We start from the raw sequence: 25,029 nt of genomic DNA, 5'->3' as shown, positions 1-25,029 counted from the left end.
CTAGACCAGACTCAGTACTGACCCCTGGGGAACACCACTAGTTACAGGCCTACAACTAGGCTCAACACCACTGATCACAACCCTCTGAGCTCTGTCCTTCAGCCAGTTCTCAATCCGCCTCAGTGTCTCCTCATCTATCCCACACTTCCTAAGCTTCCCTGTGAGGATGTGATGGGAGGCAGTGTCAAAAGCCTCACTGAAGTCAAGATAGACAACATCCACTGCTCTCCCCTCAGCCACACAGCCAGTCATGCCATCAGAGAAGGCTGTCAGGTTGGTCAGGCATGATTTCTCCTTGGTGAATACATGTTGACTACTCCTGATAATCTATCTTCTTTTCCCCCACATGCTTGCAGATAACAGCCAGAATGTCCTCAGTTTACATCATGAAACTAAAAAAGAATCATACTCAGATTTGTTCATTATAAATTCTAATCAGCTTAATGGTAATTTCTCTTATAATAGTTTAGCAAATTTAAGCCTCTCACATGATTTCTTCATCTTTTTTGTAATTAATCCATTCACTAAACTACTCAAACTTGCTTTTTTTTTGCGTAGTGTAAAGGCAGGAGATTGAATTCAAATTTTCTGGGATTTCAGGAACTGTATAGCTTTTGGTTTTGTCACATCAAATACACATTTATTCCTTAGCTACTTAAAAAAAATAAATACACCTTCACAAACTACTATCTCTTCTATATACCTCTGTCTTGGTTTGAAAAGACAGGTGTCTGTGGAGGAAGGCAGGAGCCTCCCTTGAAATGGAGAGTGCAACCCCCTTCCCTCCAAACTATTATAATTTTGAAATTAACGGGCCTTCAGGCAAAGATATGGGGAATAGGAATAACAGTTCTTTACTAATATATATATATATATATATATATATATATATATATATATATATATATATAACACAAGGCAGGGAAAAACAAACAACCCACTGGTTTACACTGACAGAGTCAGGAATACAACCTGACACCCTGTTAGGGTGGCAGTAGCAGTCCGATAAGATGCTGGCTGCAGTCCTCCTGAAGTGATGGGTGTAGTTCTGTGGAAGCAGCAATCAGGTAAAAGAGTCTGGTCTTCCTCCGAAGGTCCAGTGGTCGGCAGGTAGCTCTTGTCCTCTGGAACTCCAGTGGGGGAAAAACTCCTCTGGGAATCCAGTGGAAGAAAGGCTGCTAGGGTGTTCAAAATCTCCGTTTTTATTTGGCATGGACTGCTTGGCTCCTTCCCCCCCCTCCCCGGGCGGAGCATCTCACAATGGGATGGGGAGTCCTGAGGCAGTTCCTTGATGGGCCATTAACAGGAGATAGCCCAGGAGCGAGTTATCGATGGGTCAGGCGATAAGGCATTGTTGTGCCCATTGACAGGAGATAGTCCAGAGGGGGGAGGCAGGGAGCACCGCCCCACCTGGTCTCAACAGCTCCTGAAGATGGTAATCGAATACTTTTTTTTTTCTTTTGGCACATTTTACACTGTAACCCAGGACAACCTCCCTGCATCTCTTTTGATCACACTCCTCCAACCATTCAGTAATCCATTGGTAATTATAACTTCTTTGGTCTCTTTTAGGCTAAAAGGGACCAATTTATCATAGACTGTCATGAATCCTGGTTTTAAATTATCAGGAGTCCAATTACCAACAGGAATGGGGATACCTCTTTCCAATTAAAGTGACTGATTTCACATAAAACCTTGTAACATTTCACTTTTTAATTAGGTACATCCTTATCAAATACAAAGAGGTTTACCCTCATTTTATTTGCTACCCAGAGAATTAAATACAGTTAACATTAATCATACACCAATATAGTGCCAGACCTAACAACACTTCCAGCATACTTTGACAACTTCTAATCCATCAGTGTATGATGACTTTTATTCCTATTTCATTGCAAACATTTACTTGAAATTTAAGAATAGGCTTGAACTTTTTACATCCAAACATCCCTGGGTACATCTAAAAATATTAGGCCAGTTACAAGTTGAAAAGAAAACCAGGATTAATTTAAACAGAAACAGGAAAAAAAAAATCTAAGAGTACTGTCAGCTGGCACAGGGGCAGAACTGTCCAGATCATTTATCTCCATTAGTATTACTAGTTAAATAAGGATATGGCAATCCAGACTTCTAATTCTTACTTAATTCTTTTGTGCCAGGCTTAGAGATGGTACCATAACCACCATGGAAAGACCCTATCATTGAGAACTGTTAGGAGTCCCCTGGGACAGGGTACCTTCCTGATCTACAGTTCTTCTTACCTGGGCTAAAGCACTCCTCACTGTGCAGAGCAGGAACAGAGGGAGTACACAAACTCCTCAGCAGCTTTCTCTTTTTAGGCCAGGCCTGGGAAAGACAGTGGCCAGGGCCTTTAATACTACAAATTAAAGGGAATGCCATCAACTTCTTTTGTGAAAAAAGCTAAGAGATGTAATAGAGACAACTCACTAGAAGAGCAACTGAAAGCACTGTTCATCAAAAAGAGCTCATCTTACAATTCCTTCTCTACATGCACAAGCTCAGATGAGACCAGTATTTTACTTCTATTTTTCAACACATTTGAATGCCAACACATGTGAATGCCTCAGGTGTATTTGTATCACACCAAGAAAAGCCTTACTTCCAAACGCTGCAAGTACTGACCCAGCCTGGAAGTGCTGACATAAGGGAAACAGGCCAGGACTCTCAGCAACCCCTTGCTGAAATTCCTCCTACTAATCTGATGAGGGGAAGTGGGATTTCTCCATCCACCATGGCTCAATACCCTGACAACTTCTTTCAAGGATACAAGTAAGTCTGAAAGAAAACCCTAGTAACTAATTTACCCAATGCATGTTCCAGTCTTCCCAGCATTCCTGCATCCACTCACATGATATTCAGTCAATCACTGCCTGCTAATGTAGTCTTCGCTAAATTTTGCTTTTACATGATTTTTGCCCTTCTGGGTTCAAAAAAAGTCTTTAATTGATAAGATGCTAGTCACAACTCAGAAGCAGCAAAGGGGTTCCTTGTTGGGTTCACAAATAAGCTGCACACAGCAGTGCAAGCTTTTTTGTAATCACACATAAAAGCATGCCTGCTAAGAGGAATTCAAGGCTATTATAAAATAGAAAGGTTTACTAACTTTTGGAAAGAGATGTAACTCACAGCTACTGTTGAAAACAAGTACAAAAAAAATTAGAGGAGGAGAATTTTAGAAAAGTTTAATATGGAACCTGAATTAGATCTTCATGATTGGCAGGGCAAAAAGTGTTCTCAAAGCCTTTGCATAGTAATTCTTGTTTCCACGCTAGTTGTAGGGAAGACTATCAAAAAGAAATAACACAGATTAGGGAAGCTTGCTTTTTAGGAATAAGGATGACACTGGAATCTAAAATTCTAACACATATTATGCATGACTTCTCTTCCTTCTGAAAGTGACAAAAGCAAAAGCTTCAGACACATGAATGTACTTCATGGCATGCTGTGATTAAGTTTTATTTTCTTCACCCAGTTTAATTACTTTAAGTTACACTATGTTGACATAAATCTCAAAACAGTAGTTAGAAAATGATGACTTTTCAAATATGCAACTCAATCCTAGCACAACTTCACTGACTTGCTGTGAGGTTCCACCAAGAAAGGGACAGTCCATCATCATTATTAAGTTGTTACCACTGTACTGCTGTTACATAAAAATATCCCAATCCTGTACCAAAAGAGTTTACCGTCTGAAACCAGCTGCAGTAATGCTGAACACTATGATACTAGCAGATAGCTTCTACACAAGTGAAAATAGGAGACCAGCATCAATACATGGTCATTGTCAGTAAATCCACACACTGAGAAGGAAAAGTAACTCAAGGGTACTATAACAGAAGATCTCCTGAAGACTTTTGCATAACCATAGTTCCTTCTCTAGCCCAGAGTATCCAAGTCTGGAATAAGTCAGCAGGATCAGGTGACAAAGCTGGACCAGAAATGTGATGTAGGGTCAGGAAAACACAAAGAAGTCGAGACTTGTACTTAGTTTAGCAGGGCAAAGCCCCATATGCAAAAGGCTACAGAAATGAGGCAACAAAAAGGCAAAGAAAATACTAGAGCAATTAGAGAAGGAAGACATTTAGAAGCACCAGATGAGAAAGTGTGCTGCACTTTGGGCTGGGAAGTCAGTGGAAATAAATTCACAGATCCATTGAGTGGAACACTGCAATTCAGTTTGGCACAAGGTTAACAAATTGAAACCAAGTTTTTGGTAGAAGCAAATATGCACACTCCAAAATAAGAATATAAAATTAATAGCTTAGAGAAGTTTAATATACAAAATGCGTAGAGAAATAAACAACATCTTATCAATTGATTTAATTTGATTCATGCATGTTAGCTTTAAACTGATAAATGATAACAAAAAAGGCCCAGTCCTACAGACTTTAACAACAATGGGTATTGCTACCTGGAACTGTTACAATAGCACTTCAAGCATGAGAGCAAAAGTCTGAAGGCAAAGTCCTCAAGTTAGAAACACAGATATTAACTCCTAAATGTTGCTGGTGGTATACTGTTGGCACAAACTAAGTGTCCTTCAAGAACACTTAACATTAGTTCTAGTTTCACTGTGCAGTCACGGTATTTGTTAAGCATCACAGAAAGCTTATGACAAATTTTGCCTCCTGAAGTTTACTGAAAACAAGGCATTGCTGAAGAAGTCATTTGTGACTAGAAGCAAGAAAGACTCAGATCCATAGCATCTTACAATGCTATTCATGTTTTAATTACACTTTAAGAATACTGTTTTGCAAATTCTGATACCAATCTTGATCAGTCTGAGTATCCTCACTTTCAGTGAAGCCAAGGCTGCCAAGTCATTATGAGATTGGGCCTCAACCCCACACAGTTAACTAAAATAGCTACCAGAATTAAAAAAAAATAGAACTTGTGTGGTAACAGCTCTGCAGTACCACAGTAACTTTCAAACCCTTTAGCTTTAATTTCATAGATGTGCAGCACCGTTCTAATCCACAGGCATTTATGACTGATGCATCTGCATGAAGCTTCTCATGAATGTTGCAAGCTTCTGAACATCTTCTACAGTCACCGCGTTATATAAAGAGGCACGGATTCCTCCCACAGATCTGAATTGAAAAAAGGAGGGGAGAAAAAAACAGAAAGGTTTTATATATTCTAAAAAAGACATTATAACAGTCACAGACATTTAAACCTGCCCCTACTCCAATGGGATAAAAATCACATTTAGTGCAGCTCCAATGCTGTAGCCCTGTGACACCAAAAAGCTATCTTTTTTAAATCCCATAAAAGCCACCGAACACTGTAAGGAACTCTTGCAATCAGGTAGACAAGCCATGCAATGAAAGGCTTTATACAATGACAGAATCTGACCTCGAGTCACCTTCTTTGGCTTTTGCACAGAGCCAGATTTATCAAATTGCAGAAAAAAGCAGAATCAAGGAGAAAGGTCTCTGAGCCCCACCACACTTAAGCAGTAGTTGAGCCACCAGCAGTCTCTGATTACAGTTTCTAGACTGCTATTCCCAAGCAACACCAAACCAATATGAGGAACAGCTTGTGAGTAAGAAAGGCTGGTAAGTCAATGCTCAATGCCTACTACTGTATCACTGTAGTAACAGTTTATTCTGCACAGGAAAAGGATTCATCTGCCTAATACTTACCGATGCCCTTTCAGAGATATCATGTTAAGTTCCACAGCTTTCTCAAGGAATTTCTTTTCCAGCACTTCATCACCCTTCATACTGCCAATACGGAAAGGGACATTCATTCTGCTTCGGTTCTTTTTCTCCACTGGACACCTAGAAATGTTGCAGAAAGTAATGATTAACCCATCTGAAATTTACATTTTCAGCTATACATAACTTCAGCAAGTGAACAATTGCATCTGTTTAGCACCAAAGTCATTCCTCCATAATGGAAAAGGTCATTACTTTCTGAAAAAAAAAGCAACCTTCCTTTTTTAAGTACAATTGAAACAGTAAGCGGAAGGCTTATAACCCTTCCTAAAATACTCAAAATTGCCCCAGAGGAATGCACAGGAGGCTAGTAAACAGACCCAATTTAAAAGACACATAACAGAAACCACCAGCCCACCCATGGCAGTCTCAGTTACATTCCCTAGGGTAAGTGAGGTTAGTTACAGTGAACTTTGACTAAGTCTCAAGAGTTTCTTCTCTTTATCTTCAAAGACAGGCACAGTTATTCTTACTCAAGGAGTCACATGTGCTACCAGAATTGAGTTTAACTAAGCTAAACAGAGCTAAAGGAGGTCTAAGAATATAGCATAAAGAAATTTCCATGTACATGAGAGACTTCTGTTAGTGGTTTCAGACCACCTTCTACATTAGTACTATTCAGAATCATGAACATCTCAAGCAGAGAAAAGGTATCTCCAGAACAAATCTTGCATTGCATATATGGCCACACATATGAGATGCATCACAGCTCTTTAATCTCTTAAAATCCCCTTTAATCTAAAGTAGAAAATTCAAGATACATTTAAAGCAAAATTTATATTCAATTTTGTGAATGTAAGAACAGCAGGGGAAAAAATATTTAAATATTTTTCTTTAGTGCTTCTAGTTACAAAGGAGATATGAAGCCTCCAGATTTATTCTTTCCTAAGGCTGTGATGTAGATTCTTACAGGATTCATTAGGAATAAATTTCCTCAGAAGCTGCATGTAAATTTCATACCTATTATTACTCTATTTGACAAAGAATGGGTATCATCATTCTTCAGTTCCTCCCTTGTTCTTTTGTACAGATGTATCCATTATGAAGAGAAAAAAGATCAATTATAATATCTGCCTATGCAAATTTTCTGCTTCAGATCCAATGAGGAACACACTCTTCAAAAAGGCCTATGCTTCTAAGCATTCCCATATTTTAATAACTAGCTATGCTATAGTTTCTAGAAGATCCAGTTGCTATTAGGCAATCTGATGTAGCTCAGTTAGTGCACAGACTGCAAATGGCACACAGCACTCTGTGGAAGAAAGTCTCCATTCTCTAAATGGTTTGTCACACTGCTTACCCAGTGAAGCATGCCACAGATTAGGTGGCACATTACAGCCGGGAAGGCAGCTTCAGAAAAGTCTTCCTTTCATAGATACAATGAAAAAAAAAACAGTCTTAACTGCGTTGCTTAGACACATACAGCTCAGTGAAGTTTGCTTTGCCTTCCAATTGACTATTTACCATCCCATCTGCATTGCATTTCCCACTCACAGCCTTACAGACCAGCTTGCCAGAAACAGATTTCTATTTGTCACAAGATGTTTTTTCAAGGCTTCCTTTGCTGACTGAGGTTTATGAAAAAACCCTCAGGATTTCAGTAGAGTAGGATCACAATTGTGACCATAACAATGCTAAAGGCAAAGCTGTTCTCATTAACTAAATGGATGAGCAGAATATATTAAATACGATGAAACTATATCCCTGCCAATTAAGGTTGCAGCCAGCTTTAATTTAAAATCCAAATTTAATTTGCCCCATCCTAACTTTGACTTGAAAGTTAATTAGGTCCCAAAACTGTTGATTCTATACTGAAGACAAACAAAAATATTTTGCCATTACATAGTCAATTACTAGTTTATGAGCTTGGCAAGTATTCTGGATTACATCATCAACATTTAACTATACATATTTTGGGTCCTGTGAGCACAAAAATACCTTCGAATCAGAATTATTTAGTTTGGAAAAGATCCTTAAGATCATCAAGTCCAACCATTAATCTAACACTGCCAAGTCTACTAGTAAACCTTGTCCCTAAGTACCACATCTACACGGTTTTTGAACACCTCCAGGGATGGTGACTCCACCACTTCCCTGGGCAGCGTGTTCCAGTGCTTGACCATTCTTTCGGTAAAGAAATTTTTCCTACCATCCAGTCTAAACCTCCCCTGGCGCCACTTGAGGCCATTTCCTCTCATCCTATCACTTGTTACTTGGGAGAAGAGAGCAACCCCCACCTCACTACGACCTCCTTTCAGGCAGTTTTAGAGAGCAATAAGGTCTCCCCTCAGCCTCCCCTTCTCCAGACTCAACAACCCCACTTCCCTCAGCCGCTCCTCACAAGACCTGTTCTCCAGGCCCTTCACCAGCTTCATTGCCCTTCTCTGGACACTCTCCAGCACCTCAGGGTCTTTCTTGCAGTGAGGGGCCCAAACCTGCACCCAGCATTTGAGGTGCAGCCTCACCAGTGCCGAGTACGGGGGCACGATCACCTCCCCACTCCTGCTGGCCACACTATTGCTGATACAGGCCAGGGTGCTGTTGGCCTTCTTGGCCACCTGGGCACACTGCTGGCTCATGTTCAGCCAGCTGTGGACCAGCACCCCCAGGGCCTTTTCCACCGAGCAGCTTTCCAGCCACTCATCCCCAAGCAACAATATGTAAAAATCAGAGGGTTAAATCTGCTTTGGAAAACCATCAAAAATAACTCAAGAAAATAAATTGTACATAAAGAAAGTATTACATTTTGACTACATCTAGGTCTGATCTTTGTCTTTCTATTTCAGAAAGTGTTTCAGAACTTAGCAAAATTAGCTAATAAAAATGCTCTTCTTGACTGAGAAAAAGCAGAGTCTTTAACTAATGAAAGAGATGGTAGGAAGAATATGATGGAAAAGTGGTCTCTACAATTTCTTACAAGCCACTTTCTCTGTTTTGGCCTGTATTTTCCCAAAACCTTCAGAAAGTATACAAACCAGAATCTGCTTATCTGGTTTTTGTACACTCTTCTCCTAGGCTCCTGTATTTTATTAAGTTTAGAAAATACATTATTAATATGCTTCACAACTAATCTATACCAGATAACTTGAAATAACTTCCTACTGGAATAAGACTCATCCTTGGACAGTTATCAAGTGAATGGTTTGCACAAATAATTCCTGTAGAATTCCTTCAAATTTCTGTACACTGAAAAGATAACTAAAAATATGCTGCAATCATACTCTTAATTGTGAACATATTTGGCTCTGCAATGAATATTGAAACCAAGGGGAAAAACATAGCAACTTACACATAGAATCCATTAGATTTGTCTATAATATCATAAATCATCTGTGATTTGATTAAACTAAGTTTATCCATAGCTGCAGCTCCACCATTATTCTTTATCCATTCCAGTACCAATCCCATGATATAAATACTGCAAGAGGAAAGAACATTTTTAGTCAGATTATTTTTTAAAAACAGGAAAAAGAAACAGTCCTGTTTAACAGTTCACAAAACATTTCAGCAACAAAATGCTGTGGTTGATTTTAGGGTGCTTAAGATTAACAACACAGAATATGGACTATTTTATAGATTATGACAATTCTAAGCAGGCAATGGTTTTTTGGACACAGATGAAGTATCCTAAAATTCAAGTGCTATACAAATCTGTTGGACAAAACTTAATCCTTTGTACCACAGAATTACAAGTCCTGCAGGTTTCCTGCAGCCCTGCAGGTCTCCCAAGGACATCCCCAGAAATCCTACATGGACTGCCAGGTCATTCACCACACAATTGCCTGGGAAGTCCTAGAAATAGCCAGAGTTAGTACAAAAGTTGGTAGCATCCACCCTGTGCAGCTGCTCTAGCAAAGATACAAGGGTGAACCTTCAATGCTTGTACATTAATAATGCCAGAAATCTAGTCACATTTTCACAAATGTTAAAAACACTATAATCTCATTTCTGTCTAAAAAGACCTTTCATCCACATGAAATTTGGCAAAACAAATAATGATGTATCACACTTAACTATTCATTGCCATTCAAGCTCTAAGTAGAACTTGAAGCCTACTGGCACCACATGGCTTGGGACCAAGTATTTCAATGCTAGTTACTAAGTGCTATATAAAAAAATCCCTGAGGCCTTTTGCCTTGTGCTTTTGCTACAAAACTCAGCTTTTTCAAGTTCAGGCATTTCCCACGACTACGACACTTTACACAAACCGTTCACAAGATTTTACGGCATATTTCCAACTAGTTTGCTTTTATCAATCCCTTCATTACAGATTTGAAGGGAGTGCTCAGAAAACATTACCCTAAAAGTTTCACTAAGACAAATCTAGCAGGAGGCTGTTTTAAACTTTGCTACTTTTAATTTCTCAGCGGATGCCAGTATCTTTGAACACTGCTGAAAGACTGCAGAATAACAAAGGTTACAGATTGATAACAAAGGTTATATATTGCCTTTTATGTAAAGCACCTTATAGATTTGACAGCACAGTCTTGCCACATTTATGACAGCAGGCTGTCAACTACCCTGGTGTAAGGAATTTAAGTATAGCCCATACACCCTTGCCAAATATACGGGGCCACACTCACCTCTTGCCCTCACTTCCACAAGCGAGACTTTTTGGACAAGGAAAGTTTAAAGCGGTCAGCCTTACAGTCATCCACAAAACCCAGACAGATGAAATCTATTACCCGTCTTTCACATAGATCAAAATTATGTTTCTGGAACAATTTTAAATGGAAAATGCATTCTGGAGCTTGAAAATGAGATTTTTTTAATAGCAAATTCATTGTTAATTTTAGCAAAGCAGATTAGGGTCAAAGAGTCAAGCTCTGTAGCACTAAGAGGTTAAAGACATTAGCATCACCTTAATTTAATTTAACATCCTGCTGAAGTAGCTTTTGCAAATTCAGTATTTCTTGCCTGTTTGCCAGCAAGCCATTAGAGAGTGCAAGGAAAAGAGCAGAGAAAAAAAGAACTAAGAAGCTTTGCCAGTTCCTTACAAAAACAGGAACAGGAATTTAGAGCCAAGCCAAACAGATGTGCACCCTGCCAGCATTTCAGTCTATGTTAGACTCTGGAGTACACTCCGATGTGGATCTGTAGCATGAAGTGAGATCTGGCAAGACAGTGATCAGAAAGGGGAAAGACTGTTAGTTCAACTTTATTTTCAGCTCCCTTAATCTCCCACCACCCTGTTAATGTTACTGACAGATTTTGAGTTACAGCTAAAGCAGCACATTCTTTTCAGAAGTTCTCTGCAGTGGCTAAAATAAAGCTACAAAATTTAATTTGTTTTGCTTTTCAAATCAGAGGAGCAACACTGTTAAAGTGCTGAGATTAAGTAGAACTTTAGTTTTTCAAATGGAAATTGCTGTGTACTTGGAAAACATGAATGGCTGGATTTAAAACCTGGCATGCGCAAGTACACAGTGTCCAAAACAGTATGTGTGACTTGGCAGTCAGGAAAATAATCAATCATGAAATAGAGGCTTTATCAATCACTGGGGAAAAAAAAGGCACACATACTGCCCATGTTACAAAGCAACATTCAGAAAGAGGACAAAAATCTGGAAAAATTGTGAGGTTAATGCGAGCTGTCTTAACAGCAGCTCTAAGGATGCAGGGTGTACCGAGCCAATGGGGCAGACAGGCTGACAGCAGGAGTACATCATTACAGCACTACATATCCCGCAGTATGCATAGATCCTGGGAGTATGTGCATTGTAAAAACCAGAATAAACACATGCTCCAAGGTTTACCATTCTCATGACAAATTGAGATAACTGCCATTATTGCAATATTACACCCCATAATGAAAAAAATCAGCAGATTCAGAGATACAATTACTATCACGGAAAATTCTACTGAATTTAAGAAAGCAATGGCATTAAGGTAGGCTTAATATGCAGGAATCACTGTACTTTCTGCCTTTAGTATCTGTTGGACATCAGGCACCTTAACGTTGCAAATTCTGACATGTACAGAAAACCTCTAAGAGCTGAGATTAAACATCAATATAAGATTGCATTATCAAATTATCTGATCAAAAAGGAAATCTTAACTGTAAAAGCAGAAATAGTTATTTTCAAAGTAATGATTAAAACTTTGGGAAAAAGGTTACCTAGTTTGAAGATTTTCTTTTATGAAATAATCATTTTAGTGGACATCAGCATAAAAATGCTCCAGATTAAGAATGGGTAAATACTACTGGCTCAACATGTAAATATTCCAGTAATAAATCATTTCACAAGCTCTCAGAAGATAGTAACTTTAAAAAGGGCAAGTTTGGCTTCTTGTATACATGGTATCACCAGGTACATGCCAATTTTATGATCTCAATTGCTAGCAATGATTATGAAGCTAGACCAATTTTATTTTTGGATGCCAATTCAAACACTGAGCAGTAGTCAAAGAAATACAGAAAGCTGTACTAGAGAATAAAGCAAAGCAATGACCAAAATGCCTTTTCAAAAAAATTCCTAGTTTCATTTCAAAACTGACGGTAGTAATGATGTAGCTAGAACAAGAAATATTAAAAAAATTAAAAGAATACATAGTCTTGTAATCTTTTATATTATTAAAACCCTTAATAACAATAATACTTACTATTTTCCAGCAAAGAAAATTGGTAGGGATCTGGAGGTTCAAGTGCTGAGAACAACCTCAGGAAGAAATTAAATTAAATCTATACTAAGTGTTCAAGAAGCAAGACTAAGTGCCAAAATACCTGCTTGCAATGATAGAAGCATCATCACTGAATTGACTAGAGTTGTGTTCAAGTAAGTCAGAATTGGATCCTGAAGCTTCTCCAATGGAATTATGACACATAATATTCACTTCTAAAAAATACTGTCCTGTATGGCTGAGTCCACTAGGCAACCTCAAAGCCTACTACAGTCACATGGCTGGACACTTCCCACGTTTTCACAGGAATCATGTGAAACACTCCAACGTATCAGTGACTTGAAGGCACTCAACTTCTGAAACTCTTCTCAATAAGAGCAGCAGATGGCAGTGCAGTAGCTTTCTGAATAAGAGATGTTAAATAGCTAGGTAAATTACCTGTAGCATGGTGGAGTGTTATACAAAGAGCCATTCATTGCTTGTGTTTTGTAATCCAGTACTACAGGGCATTCTTTCAGTGCAAATCCCAGCAAGTCCTCACGTACTATTACAACAGTAACTCCAGCACAGCCAACATTCTTCTGAGCACCAGCAAAAATCACGCCAAACTTTAACAGGAAGAAGAAAATAAGAACTTGCTACATGCATTCGCTAGTAGATCTCATAACTGAGTAAAACACCAGTATCATTATACAACAGGCACACAACTCTGCTTGGAGAACGTGCTGAAAATGAGCAAGTTTTACATCAAAGAAGAGTTAAGAAAAGTTCTGATTTTAAAGTACACAACAGCTACAGTTGTTGTCCCATGTACATCTTATCAGAACCATGTATCTTCATTCATCTGAGGAAAACCATCACAACAAGTTTCCTAATGATTTGCTAAATGTTTATTTAGTAGCCACAAATAATTCTCACGGCAGCCCATCCCAATTTCACACTACTCCAAGCAAATTTACTAAAAATAAATTCATACATAGACCACAATATTTTCAACCAATCTGGTATTTTGTAACAGGCACCATAAACCACCTGTTCAAAGAGGCAGATCAGGAAAGGCCAGAGTGAATGCACTAACTACCGCTCCTTCTTTCTGCTACACACAGTTAAGAAAGGTCAAGTGCGCTACTTCACTAATCAGTAACACTTCCCACGCATAACACACTTCACAAACATAAGCAAGTACTATGTTCTGCCTCTGTATTATCTATGAAACTGACATAGTAATCGTGAGGCACAGGAAGATTTAGCAGCTTAGAAGGGGTTACAGATTCTCCATGTAAGAGGCAAGATCAAAAATTCTGATTCACAGTACCTTGCTACAGCCATATATATTTAGTCTGTAGATAGTGTAATTCTTACAGCATCACTGAAGACTGCACAGTAGACAAATAAGCTTGGACAGCTATTAACATGAACAATTTCAACATAGTTCAATGTGTTTCTACTGAAAAAAGTACAACAGGTAGACCTTGAAATCTCAAACACTGAATTTCAACATTTGTATCCACCGTCAGATACCCAATTCACAAAATATTATTTCTTTCATTTCACTGCTCAGCATCTCTAGCCATCCAGACATTTCAAACTGCCTCATTATATGCATTCAAGTTTGAAAATGCTTTGTGTAGCCACTGTGTCTAATACTGTACCTTGGAAACATCCACAGGTCTGGACAGGAAGTTTGATGACATATCACAAACCAAGACTGCTCCTTTGACATCAGGTACAAAGTCAAACTCCACACCATGAACAGTCTCATTAGCACAGTAATAGACATATGATGCATCTGGATTGAGATTCCAAGTACTTGGGTCAGGAATGTCTGAGACAGACAAAAAAGAAAAACAAAGGTCACTGGAAGCAAGTGATTTTCCTGGTATGTAATATTACTCAAAACACAGGACTTAAGTGCAAACCCAGAACGATTTTTACAGTATAGAGTATTAATTATCTTGTTACCATGAAGACATAATTTATCTGCAAAGGAAACCCCAACATATTCCCAGAATTCTGTGGTGAGACATCATTAAGTTTGCAAACACCCTCCTGGTTTTCAGTCCTTATCGCTCAAGGGATTTTCACCAGGATTGCAATCCCAGACTACAAACTACTGCCCTAGGGGTCCAAAACAGCATTTCAGAGGAATTCAGGTACTGGGTCCAAGAATCCTCCTGGTGCCTTTGGAACAACTGAAGCATCCCAATTCTCACTAGCAGTTCTCTAAAGCTGTGCATCCCCAGAAGCATTTCAACCTTGCCCAAGCTGAGACAAGGTTATCTAACTACCTCCCATTTACGCTTTGCAACTCATTTACAAAACTAGTATTTCCTCTGTCAACAGGCAATATACAGGCATGCCCTGACAACACAGAACAGGTTTTGCATAGAACAAATTGTTGCTCTTCCTTTCTTCTCTCCTTCAAAACACAAGGGGGAACAAGTGTTGCTATTGTCTCCACCATTATTTACTGCCTCTCTTAGCTACAGCTGCCAAATGATCAATACACTCCCCTGACTGGGAAGCTGTTGGTTCAGTTCCTTCCTGTGCCTCGGGATATAAACTTATCTTCCAAGTTAGCACCCTAATCACCAATTAATATACTAACTCATTTGGTGATATTCTTTGTCTTACCTGTTGCCATTCTTCATAGTTCAAATGCTATAATTTGGACCAGATAGAAGAAAAGTGAGCATGACTAGCAGGAGTAGAAACCAGAACTCGGATGTCCCGGCTCCAAGAATTATTTATGTATATTCAGTGGCAAATTATACACTTAAAACGCTCCTGAAACAGACTCCCTCAAAAATTCCCAATGCCTCAACGACAGTTAGCATTTTTCTTCCTTTTACACTGTGGTCATTCAGACTATGTTACATTCGATAACAAGCTTCAAGAGGAAGAGCTGAAAATGTCTTTTCTATTCCAGAGCCAACTGCCTGTTAGGACACATGGGTGGGGAAGGTAAGTACTTGGGAACACTTGAAAGTAGGTAACAGAATGCAGGTCTCCCACCTCCTGGGTCAACAAGGCTAAAAACCCAGGCATGCTTCTAAATTTCAGAGCAATCTCATTATTGAGTGCAAGTGAAACTGAAATACCTCACAATATCCCTACAAATAGCTTAAGAACGCTGTTAACAACAAAAATCAGACAGCTCAGACCATTTCCCTACCAATTCACATTTGCTTCTTGCCACTTACTTTCTGGGACCTACTCAGCCTAGTTTCACAATTTTTTTTTGGTGGAGCCTATTAAGCCATCTAACAGTTCTCCCAGTGACAAACAGGGAAAGATGTGTCAGGCAATTTTTTGAGTGCTGTACAGTCAACTCTAATCAGTTATCATTCAATAACCCAATAGCAGAGTTGGACAAATTTTTAGAGCAATTCAAAAAGACAAGCATTCACATGGATGGATGTAATCATTAACTTACTTGTATAGGTTCCTAGTTTTGGATGAACAATATTCACTTTGGCATACTTCTCTGCTTCTTTAGCTGCTTTTGCTGACCAAGCTCCAGTAACCACGTAATCTGCATGTCTTCCCTCCTTTAAACCGATAAGATTAAGTGGGACTGCACTGAACTGACCAGATCCACCTCCTTGGAGGAAAATAACTTTGTAGTTTTCTGGTATATTTCTGCATGCAAGAAATAACCATTTACATTATTCCCAAAAGACATGGGATGCATACTAATGTTATGCATTTCACAGCAACTGCGGAACAACACTGTCATTTTAGAAGACTCTTTGCCAATAGGTGGGACCAAATCTCATTAACTTACCTCAGCACTGGTCTTGAGTAACAACTTAAATATTAAGAGTAATGCCATACATTTTACCGATAAAAATTTGCTGAAAACAAAGAGACTTTTTCCCCCCTTGGATAGCATTGAACAAATTCACTCCTGAAGTAGCTCTACTATCATAGTCAATCACACAAACTTGAAAGATATTCCAGCAGAATTAACACTCACTTGCAATTTTGTCTATTGCTAGCTTCATGGCTTTTCTTTAAGGCTAAGAACTTCACACCAAAATGTTCACATCAGAATTCAGCTTTGAGACCTTTCAATTTGAAAATGCAACTGTACAGTAAATTGTACATGCAGAGCAAGTGCCATAAGCTGTTCACATAGTCACAAAAATTACTTTGGTCAAATTATTCATTAAAACCCCCTCTGTCAATAAATCTGAATGTGACTGAGTCAAGCTTTTATGTGAAGCGATCAACATTGTTAACTACTATGAGAACATTAATTCTAATACATGATGTATTTACTTCAAACTTTTAAAAATGTGTCACTAAAAATAGGAAAAGGGCTCCTGATCAGTGATTCTAAAAAACATCCATAGAGCTTATGTCAGTAAAATCAGACTAAGGAGTAATGTACAGATCACCTCTATACCACTAGAGAACCTATTTCTATTGTTTCTTATTTCTTGAAGAAAGTTAATGCCCTTCATGAATTCTATGAAGGTGGCAAAAATTAAGATTTCAGAAGTCAACTAGTCAGTGCAGAGTAGACATATAAAAACATCTTAACCTAATAAAAGCCCTTTGTCCCCTTCAAATAAATCCACATCAGACAAACAGAAGATCAATGTTCTCTCCAAGATTATTACACTATCAGACACAGTATCTAAATAAAAAAACCCAAACACACAAACAGGTGCTTCCAAGGAAAGATCTCCACATTAGTTCTTAGTGGTGCAACTAGCACAAGCATAAAATAAAAATAAGCAGGAAGTAATTCACTTACAGCAATTCACGCATGAGATTTTCAGCTGTATTTAAAATTTTTGTGAAATCTGAGGTCCGATGGCTCATTTCTTTGGTGGAAAGGAAAGAAGTAATATGAAACAAAATGGTAATACATGAATGCAATCTAAAAATTGCATTAATCTTTAAGCCGTTTATGTTACAGACCCAAAAATGCCTGAATGTTACCATTCCCAGTTCCAACTCCTGGGGTTTTTTCCTGAGCCTTCGAAATACTCACACAAGACTTACACCTCCAGTCTTGTCCAAATCCATGCAAACCCAGTCCATTCACATTTGGCATCCACATGACCTTGCTCCAGGAACAGCTACATTTGCATGAAAAAAATACTGCCTAGAAAGGTGTAAGATTTCCTCACCATAAGATTCCTCTCTGCTATAATGCTGTAGCAAGTAAAGAGTAAGGTACAGGGGGTTGTTTTGTTCTTTCATTTTTGACAAGGCTTCTTCATGCAGTAATCCTAATTAAATGTTAAGGACACTTAATACTAATTCTTTTATTAAATCCATGCTTTCTTCCATCTGTAAGAGTGTACAATTAAACATGAAACCAAATCCTGCAGAGACTGCTGCACATTCAACTTTTAGCAACCAAACAGTTTCACGGGACAAGTAAAACGCTGACCACCTTGCATAAAATTTTTGTGCAACTGGGGCTGAAAAGTCAGCCAGCTACCCATATGACACAGAAGACACCTCCTCCTTATGACAGGACAGCACTGCCTTCCTAATGGGAAGGATGCTGTACGTCAAATACATCCAGAGGACTTTGCCACATAGTGTGTAAGATACTATATATGATATCTATACACTTACACACATCTATAGTATGTGTATAGTATGTGTATACATATGTCTTTATGAAATACTATATACATAAAAGCTTTTTTATATATTGCCTATATATACACATACATACACATACATTCCTGCCCAAAGATCCAAAAGTACTAATGTTTTACATGTGATCTGTTATCTTTTTTCCTCTGAGGTCCTTTGTTTTGGATCACTAAACATCTGGCTATGTGTCATTTTATGGTCTCCTGGTAAATGGTAGAAATGCAGTATGAGAAAGTATTCTTTGGACATATATGTTACCAGAACAACGTATTAGAAAAAAAAAAAGGAGCTGAAATAACAAGATCAAAAAATCTTATTAAACAATTTTGTTAAACATCTCCATTCTGAAAAATACAGAATTTTTAAAGTCTTACCAAGAACACTTATACCGAGTCCTTTGTAGTCCACCAATTCCTTCTGTGCTTCTAATAATACCTAACAAAAGAAAAAATCCACAAATAAATTAAGGGAATTTTCTGCTATTTGGAGTCACTGATGCATCATGCATATGCCAGCTGCACCATATTACAATAACCCAAGACTTGTCAAATGATATTAACAGAAGTATAGTCAGCAATATAATTGGGTTTTATCCAGTAGCTGAAGGCTTTTCATAAGATGACATAATAAAACCATATGCTTGTTGTTGTAACAGTGTTTTAAGTTATTCTTTCAAACAGTTTTCAGGTTTCAGAATGATCTCTAGAGTTGGATGGAACTCCCAACCTTCTACAGAACATTTAACGTTTGCAAGTATACTCTTTCTAATCAAGCATCTTCAATACCTGCACCCACCCCTCCACCCTGTATTCTTCCACCGGACTTGTGTGAATAGGACAACCAAGGTATTGAGGAAAACAAAGGAAAAAAATCAGCTTGGGGAATTGGATATCTCAAACTGACCCAAGTGGACAAAGCCGGGTTTCACCAAATGAAGTCCCACACTTTTTGAAGATGAGCCTTGTCTATGCTATCAAAAGTTAAGAAAGAAATGAAGCAGAGTTTTGAGACAATCAAAAAACCCCAGGTCACTCCTGGGAGCCATAGCCAGCTAATCTGCTGCTTCAGCCTTCCATTTCTCTTTCTCCCACAGCTCTCGAATATCAACAAAGTAGAATTCGATTCTAACCATTGGATCTGCATCTTCTGATTTCAGTAAATTCTCGTGTGAGAGCCTGATCACTCTTAGATCCTCCTAAAGGAAGCAGGAGGAGAGGGAAGCTGAACAGAAAGGCCACCAAAACAAATGCTGTGTGTGTGCACCCCAGTATGTGTCAAGAAACCACATGCTCTAGATAGCTGCAGGAACAAGAAATCCACCTTGCTGACAGTGTATCTGCATGGCCTCACAACTGTAAAAACAGGTCACCAAGAGGTTAATCAGAAACAACTGTGCTGATTTTGGAGGAGCTTAACCAACGTGTTTCACATGCAAACTTATACATGCCAGAGGAGGGGGAAAAATGTCAAAGGGAACACACAGACTATTAGAAAGTGCTTGTTAAACTGCTTGATGAAATCCAATTCTGTTAGTAACATTCCTTATCTGGCAATCTGCACATGCCTTGCAATAGACATTTATGATTTGCCTTATAATAGCTATGAAGAGCTCTGTCCACTTTCTTACTTCAGTGAGTCCGACAGCTTCAGATGCAGTATCAGCCCACAATCAAAGTGAAACAATCACAGTGATACAGTAGTCCACATAAGAGTACTGCCTTTTCAAGAGGGGAACACATTAATAATACGGAGTTCAGCTATACTCTCCTCAAACCCTAAAAGCAGTTTTCAGTATGGTCCGTTGGTGAGTTGGATACTGCATTATTTCTAGTAAGAGCCCCTTTTGAAACCAAGGCTTCAGGACAGAACAACAAATTTCTTTGCATCATAATCTACAAGGGACATTTGCAGGAGGAGAGCGAAGAAAAAAAAAAAAAAAGAGAGCTACTGTTTGGCAAAGCTGTTCACCCAAATAAAATTGTTAAATGAACAGCACAAAATGAAGAAGAAAGCTACAAAGCAAATTAAAAAAGAACAAAAAATTCCACAATATGTAACTCTTAAGTTGAAAGTCAGATGCATACCATTTGGCAGAAGCCATCCCCTCTCCACACGCGACTGGATAATCTATGGCTGCTGATGCAACTTTCCAGAGGGTTGAGTCTCCACTATATTCATTATCATTTTTTACATAAAGACTTCCCGGGGAATTACCATGTTGTTTATCAGCTGACGAACAACACACTCAACACAGCTACCCTTGTGCACCCGAGGACTCCCTTTCCATCCCCCAAATCAACACATGCGCGACCTTTCGATCAGATTCAGAAAAACTCTGGGAAAGCGATCCTGCAACCGCACCAGGGTGCGCTTCCAAAAATTACCAGGGCATTTCATCGGGTGGGGAGGGGGAGAAGAGATGACGTTTCGTTGCTACGTCGGTAATTCTTTTTATTACTACTAACCGGAGCCTCCCCAGTTCCCGCTTTGCGGTCGGCGCCCGCGGAAGCCCCTCGGGAGCCGGGCTAAGAGGCCGCCGCTCCCGGCCCTCAGCGCGCAGGCACAGCCACCCGCCCGCCGCCAGCGCGGCTCCCCCGCGGCACCGGGAACGCGAGGACACCCACCCCCGCAATGCCCCAGAGCCGCGCCGGGAGCGGCCCGCGGCCCCCAGCCCCTACTCACGGAGCGCGGCAGCTTCGCCGGTCCGGCCCCGAAGTTCGCCACCTGCCGCCCGCCCTCCATGGCCGCCCCGCTTCTCGCCGCTGCTGTCGCCGCCGCCACCGCCCACCAGCCGCGCCGGCGGCCCGGCCGATATAAACCCCCCGCCGCCGGCCCGACGATTGGCTGCCGTCACACACACCCAGGGGGCGGGGCTGCTGCCGGCCCGTCCCGCCCGTTGGCGCCCCCTCCCTCCCCCGGCAGCGCCCCGGCCGCCTATTGGCAGCGCGGCCACGAGGAGGCAGCGTGATCGGGAGGGCGGTGGCGCGGGGCGGGGCAGTCGCCGGCGGGTTGGGGCGCGCGAGGCGGCCCCGCCTCCTCGCCGTGCGTCCCCCTCGCGACCCCCGAAGTGGGGCGGGGCGGCGGGGGCGCGCGGGCGGCTGCTTTCCCGCGAAGAAGCCGAAAATGGCGGGTTCGAGGTGGGGACTGAGAGCCGTGAAGAGGGTCTGGACGTGCCGGGCGCCTGGGGAACCTCGGGAAACCTTGCCACGCTTTCGTTACGCATACAGCCGCGGGCGGGGAGGTGGGTGCGCAGAATGCGCGTCCCGCGGTAACTTCCCTGTGGTTTTCCCCCATCCGGTTGCTGCTGCAGCGCTGGGACGGTTATTCCAAAAGTAATCCGTGTGAATGCATGAGAAACTGAAAATGGCAGTCCAGAGTTAACAGTGAATTTCGTCTTGAAAGAGGTGGTTCCGCAGTTCCCGAATGTCTCCGCACTTGGCGTGACCCCCTTTCCGCGCAGAGGAGCAGGACGCCTGCGTCTGACTGAAGGAGGACCCGCGTGTCGTGCGCCGCCTCCCCAAACAGCCCGTTGCGGGCAAACTGCTGTTCGGGTTTCATAGCCAGGGAATAAAACCAAGAGAGCTGTGAGACGGAATGGGTAGCAGAGCTGTGACCTGCCTCGAGATCTTCCAGTTCCTAGGCTAATATCCCTAAACACTAAACAGTTCGTGGAAAACATGGAGTTAACACAGTTAAATAGCTCTAACTGAAGGAAAGACTTTAGCTCATACAATTTCTTCAAACTGTTTTAGTGAGAGACGTACTGCCTTACAATGAGATTTCAGAAGGAGTAAATCAGTTTTGACAAAATAAACTATTAAGTATGATTGAAAACAGACGGGCTTTACAGAGTCCCATAATTTTCTAATATCTTGGACGAGACACATGATTCTCACGTGTAGCCCTGTAAAGCACAGGTCTTGAACCTGTCAGACTGCCCAGCGCTAACCGTGATGCTGACCCCACTTTAGTCCCGTGCATGTTCAACAAGTTTATACCACCACCATTAATCAGCTGTATACCAAATCTGCATTTTTTTCAGAAATGGAAGTGTTGATGTCCATTATTTTGTGAATACTGAGATTTATAGAAAAAGGTAATTTTTCATTACAAATAATTTCATGGAAGGAATACTGACTCTTTGAAATTGTTCCTTTTCCTGTCAAGCCAGGTCACACCTAGAACAGCAAAAAGAATGCAGAGATTACAGCCTATATAGTATTTAGTTAACAGATCTTCATCTTATGAAAGTTATTCTGTCTAAAAGACTGTGAACAGAGATGGTGGTTTCAGAGCAGAGACAACCTTCATTTGACTAATGGCTACAGCTCAAGAAAAACCTACCAGACTCGCTTTCAGACACCAGAACCCTCCTCAGTTCTAAAGAGATAATAACAAACTTCACAGACATTACAGGCTGGATACATTCCCTTGAACACACGAAGGTGTTTTTAAAGCATGTCTCAGACCACAACACACAGAACATCTACATTGCTTCTAATTATTAAAATAAGTTCTAATTAAACAGAAGCCTCGATTGAAATGCTCAGTAACAACACAGACGTGACTAGAATGTAATTATTTTTACTAGTCTCAAACAGAAACAGGCTTAAGAGATATGGGCTCCTCATATGGGCTTTCCCCAATATTAAACCCCGACTACCTAGGTGTGCCCAGAGAGCCAGCTTCGAACTCTAACCTGTTGGGGAAAAGGTATCCCAGGTGGGGAGGGGTAGCGGAAGCAGTCAGATATAGTTTAGGTTGGTGATTCAGGTCAGGAAGGCTGGCCCCTAGTACGGGAAGTGCTTCAACATCTGAGCAAGTTCAGTCTTGAGTCCCAACTGTGTGGCACAAACCACAAGGTAAATTAAAAATCTGGAATTAAAAGTGTAATTCAAACCTCTGGCACAAAGAGCTGGAACACAAAAACAGAAACTAGGCAAGCTGGTGCTGGTATCGGCTCAGAACACAGGGAGTAAATACCAGGTATCGTAGTTTTTCAGTTCAGGAAAGTCCCATCCTGACCAGAAGGCTCAAAAATACTGGCTGCCATGAGACCAGAGGACAACTGGGCTGGAAGCCTTGCCACCTGGAGCTTTAGAAAATCCATTTCACATTGCGCATTGATGAGGAGTAAATAAAATTGATAAGGATGTATAAACCAGGAAGTTTCCTGAACACAGACTAGTCTATTTTTGCTACATGCATGGGATTATTATGCTTTTGCAGTAGGAGAGAATGAAAAGGAATAGTAAAAACTCACACCAGAGTCTTGTTTCTATTGAATCCAGATTTCTTGTATTTTGCTACCAGGAATTATGATTTAATATTTTTATTACATCAAAAACCATAGATTCCTTAGATCAATATTCATAGTCACCCAATACAAAACACAAGTTTTCAGAATGATTTCTTCCAGGAATGCTTCTGGATTCTAGCATTTGCCAGAAAACCTGATCCTTCAAGTGCCACAAGTCCCTGCAGATGAATGTGAAATTACATAATTAACACAAAAGCAGAGAGCACTGGATTTACTATGATGCATAACTGGAAAACCATACCAAAACAAAACAAAAATCCAAGAAAGTGTAATACTTAAATAAAGTTTCAGAGTTTTACGTGAACTTTTATTGGGTTCATCATGACTTCATGTTATGCTGGACAGAAAAACCTTCATCGAGTACTGCTGGAAAAGAATCAGCTCACTCAAGGAGAGCAAGCACACACGAGCTCTCTGTCTGGCACAATAACCAACAAACTGACGTCATTTTTAAAAGACAAATAACGCTGACTACACAGCAACCTGGCAGCTATTTCAGGAGGCAGCTGGGATGTCTGGTCCAGCAAACTAGTGAGACAAGCAAATTTTGGTGGGACTTAAAACAAGATACAGGTAGTCCAGACAAGGGTTTGGGATTATTGTGGTTTTTAGAGGTCTGGCTCCAAATATCGCAGTTATGAAGTGTGAACAGTAATTCTTGGGAAGCCCAAATGAAGAGAGAAAAAATGCTTGAGTTTTACAAGTAAATAGTTACATGTTCTTTAGCAAATATCTGGCCTATTGATTTCAGACTTTTATGTCAAACAAGAACACAGACAAATATGTAAAACATTAACTAATAGCAAGAGGTTGAAACAGTTTATATCCAAACTCAGTGAAAATGGTTTCATAATGATGTAAAATGTATATACACACAGAATTATTTTTTTTTACTTTTTGTTAAAATACTGTGCTCTTAAATATATATACAAAATAGTTTTTATTTATATATACAAAATATTTTTTGGAAAAGCATTTTTAAATAATTAGTAAAAACCTGGAAATTTCTGAAATATTCATGATAGGCTTAAAAAATGCTTCTCCCCCAGGTAACTCACATCCACTATCTCTACTGACTTCAGATCCAACATTGAACTACATAGAAAGTACAGACTCCAGATCCTCACAGTAAGAGTGCTACACAACAGCACCAGTGACGAGATGGGAGAATCTTCACGTTCCTGATTTAAAAATAAAAATAAGGTCAAGTACCAATCCCACTAAAAAAATATGCCCCTCTAAGTTATACACTGCCTGGTCAATTTTGCTTTAAATGATGACTTTTGACATAATTCATACTTTTAAAGCAAATACTAGTAATATTTAACATAGAAGTTATTTGTGCCACCTGCTTATAGGCACACAATGCATAAACTGTGTTCTTTATGGTACTTTTCAGGACAAATAACAGTTTCATGATTCCAGACCTCACAAATCTGAACACTTTTGAATTTATAATTTTATCCTCCATTTCACAGTGATTAGCTTTAAAGTTTTAGTTTTAAAAAGGGAACACATAGCATTTTACTGCTGAAGAAACTGATTGCATGTAATTGCTCAATCAAACCAAAATCACAAGCAAAGAATCATGACTGAAGTAAAAGACCTCAAATGTTTGCGAGAATATCTAAAAAATTGCATAGATTAATATATTACCTGCTATTATTCTGAAGTGACAAAGTCTGTATAAATAACATACTTTCATTGTGCAATTACTTGTGC

General features: G+C 39.9%; 1 protein-coding gene across 1 annotated transcript; it reads right to left on the bottom strand.

Annotated features, from left to right (window-relative positions):
* Positions 1-5,005: 5,005 nt before the first annotated feature.
* On the bottom strand, positions 5,006-20,729 carry PSAT1 (phosphoserine aminotransferase 1). The gene is made up of 9 exons (XM_086479638.1): positions 20,670-20,729; positions 18,362-18,422; positions 17,128-17,197; positions 15,799-16,004; positions 14,015-14,187; positions 12,801-12,970; positions 9,031-9,159; positions 5,667-5,804; positions 5,006-5,111 (listed from the first exon to the last, which is right to left on the bottom strand). The coding sequence occupies exons 1-9, from the start codon at positions 20,727-20,729 to the stop codon at positions 5,006-5,008; spliced, it is 1,113 nt and encodes a 370-aa protein (XP_086335764.1).
* Between the last annotated feature and the right edge of the window lie 4,300 nt (positions 20,730-25,029).

Source organism: Leptosomus discolor, chromosome Z (genome assembly GCF_034619465.1).
Source record: "Leptosomus discolor isolate bLepDis1 chromosome Z, bLepDis1.hap2, whole genome shotgun sequence".
Lineage (NCBI taxonomy): Eukaryota > Metazoa > Chordata > Aves > Leptosomiformes > Leptosomidae > Leptosomus > Leptosomus discolor.
This window is presented reverse-complemented; position numbering and strand designations above follow the sequence as displayed.

What these genes read in the sequence shown, in the direction of transcription:
- PSAT1 (XM_086479638.1), bottom strand. Translation starts at nt 20,729, where the DNA reads ATGGAGGGCGGGCGGCAGGTGGCGAACTTCGGGGCCGGACCGGCGAAG. An exon ending in ACTCGGTATAAGTGTTCTTG is followed by an intron (nt 17,198 to 18,361) that starts GTAAGACTTTAA and finishes TTTCCACCAAAG; the next exon opens with AAATGAGCCATCGGACCTCA. An exon ending in ATATCTCTGAAAGGGCATCG is followed by an intron (nt 5,112 to 5,666) that starts GTAAGTATTAGG and finishes TTTTCAATTCAG; the next exon opens with ATCTGTGGGAGGAATCCGTG.